This window comes from Capsicum annuum, unplaced genomic scaffold (assembly GCF_002878395.1).
Source record: "Capsicum annuum cultivar UCD-10X-F1 unplaced genomic scaffold, UCD10Xv1.1 ctg52372, whole genome shotgun sequence".
Lineage (NCBI taxonomy): Eukaryota > Viridiplantae > Streptophyta > Magnoliopsida > Solanales > Solanaceae > Capsicum > Capsicum annuum.
Window position 1 is genome coordinate 1 of NW_025860394.1, and position 2,309 is coordinate 2,309.

General features: G+C 35.8%; 1 protein-coding gene across 2 annotated transcripts; it reads right to left on the bottom strand.

The window, feature by feature from the left end:
* Nucleotides 1–533: 533 nt before the first annotated feature.
* LOC124892950 (putative glycine-rich cell wall structural protein 1) lies at nt 534–1,942 on the bottom strand. 2 transcript variants are annotated; one of them, XM_047404122.1, is made up of 2 exons: nt 1,054–1,942; nt 534–956 (listed from the first exon to the last, which is right to left on the bottom strand). In XM_047404122.1, exons 1-2 carry the CDS (start codon nt 1,518–1,520, stop codon nt 893–895), a joined length of 531 nt encoding a protein of 176 aa, XP_047260078.1. In that variant the 5' UTR covers nt 1,521–1,942; the 3' UTR covers nt 534–892. The 2 variants fall into 2 exon arrangements, with proteins under 2 accessions (XP_047260078.1, XP_047260077.1); XM_047404121.1 differs by having other exon boundaries at nt 534–830; nt 902–1,923.
* Between the last annotated feature and the right edge of the window lie 367 nt (nt 1,943–2,309).

Here is a 2,309-nt window from a genome sequence, read left to right on the forward strand (position 1 = left end):
GGTTTATCAATTTTCAATTTTTAAATATGTAAAACCAATAACCAACCAATAAGATATTTTCTTATCGGTTTTTGATCCTTAACGGTTCGATTTTCAATTTAACCAATAAGAAAATACTTATAAAATAGAAATAATAACAACTAACATAAAAAAATAAAATCTTAATTACCACCAAAACTTACGAAATGCATTTTAGTTTACAAGAATCTTCAAACTTGAACTAAATGTTAGTAAGGAAAAAAATTAAATCCTAATTGTTGGAAGCTATAAATATTTCAAGCTTTTTATTACGATAATAGCCGAACTTTATATTGTGCCTTTGTTATTCTGAATAGGTTAATACTTTGTGAATCACTGAATTATGAATTAGTAGTGCATATAATCTATATACATACATAGATAGAGATATTTAAATATATAACATAAATAGAAATAAAACAATAACTTAGTATATCCTTATTGGGTTATCGGTTTAACCAATAATCCAATAAGCTAAAACCGTTTACCCAATAAAATTTTTTATAAAATCAATAAAAAACCGTTAACCCGATAACTCAATACCAATAATTCAATAACATTTTTATGAGTTCAGTTTATCGATCGGTTCGATTTTTGCACAAACCTAATTGCTCTGATCAGCTTTACCCTTCTCCAACGTGAAACCCAAAAACAATAAGGAAGCACACTGTAATATCTTTAGGAGTCTTGGCTGAGAAATCTCTTGGGATAACTCAAGTTAGTATTTGAGTTCAAACATTAGTAAAAAACGAAAAAAATTTGGCACCCCTAGTTACCACCAACACCTCCGTCTATCTTATCTTTCACCTTACCTTTCCCTTCAACATTGCCTTCTCCGCCTTTATCCTTACCTTTGCCGCCACCACCACCTACTTCATCTTACCTTTCCCTTCAACATTGCCTTCTCCGCCTTTACCCTTACCTTTGCCGCCACCACCACCGTTATCACCACCACCTCTGTCTATCTTATCCTTCACCTTACCTTTCCCTTCAACATTGCCTGCTCCGCCTTTACCCTTACCTTTGCCGCCACCACCACCGCCTCCGTCTATCTTATCTTTCGCCTTACGTTTCCCTTCAGCATTGCCTTCTCCGCCTTTACCCTTACCTTTGCCGCCACCACCACCGTTATCACCACCGCCTCTGTCTATCTTATCCTTCACCTTACCTTTCCCTTCAACATTGCCTTCTCCGCCTTTACCCTTACCTTTGCCGCCACCACCATCGCCTCTGTTCATCTTACCTTTCCCTTCAGCATTGCCTTCTCCACCTTTACCCTTTCCTTTGCCGCCACCACCACCGTTATCACCGCAGCCTCTGTCTATCTTATCCTTCACCTTATTACCTTTCCCTTCAACATTGCCTTCTCTGCCTTTACCCTTAACTTTGCCGCCGCCATCACCGCCTTTCTCTTTCTTCGACTGCTTATCCTTCAGATACGTGTTGAGCAGCTTAACTACACCACCAACTACACTACAAACTGGTAAGAGAATCTCGTGCATTTCTGAAATCTACAAAGCAAAACCAAGGAACCACAAAAATGGTTAAGTGAGGGACTCAAAATAAATGTAAGCTCATTTTTTTACATGATGAATTGTGAAGAATTGAATAAGAGGTTGAATGATTCTCTACATTCTTATAAACTACTTTCTTGTAACACTAATAGTTTAGGAAATTAAATCAATGGTGGCTTTAAGAATTTATTGATCCAATGTGTATTATAGCTTAATGTGTAGTGGCAGAGTTCCTTGAAGAAGCACATTAGCAGTTCTAGGATGTGTTTATGGAGATAATAATAGGTATTTACAACCCTCAGGGGTTGGTCTGGTGCTAATTGACTTAGCTTTGGGGTACTCCCTTTCAAGGTCTCAAGATATTAACAATGCACAAGAATAATCCATGTATTATATTAATTATACACCATATATCATTTTATCTTTATACATGGTAAATCATAACATTTAAAATACGGGGTACCATTTCTGTTCTAATACAACTTATTTAGTATTATTTTTATTCTTATACACCCTACTCATTTAATAGAACTAATTTACTATACATCCAATGCACGTGTACCAAATATTTATTAATAAAAGGGATAATACAATACATATGACCCTAAACTTGACACCAAATTATAATTTTGACCTTAAACTTTGACGGTGCATAAATATGATCTTTAACTATTCAAAACTGCACAAATATGACCTTCGACCCTACGTGGCAAAACGCATGTTCAACACGCAAAACTGGACGCGTCCAGCTTAAAATCTAAGGGCATAATACATAAA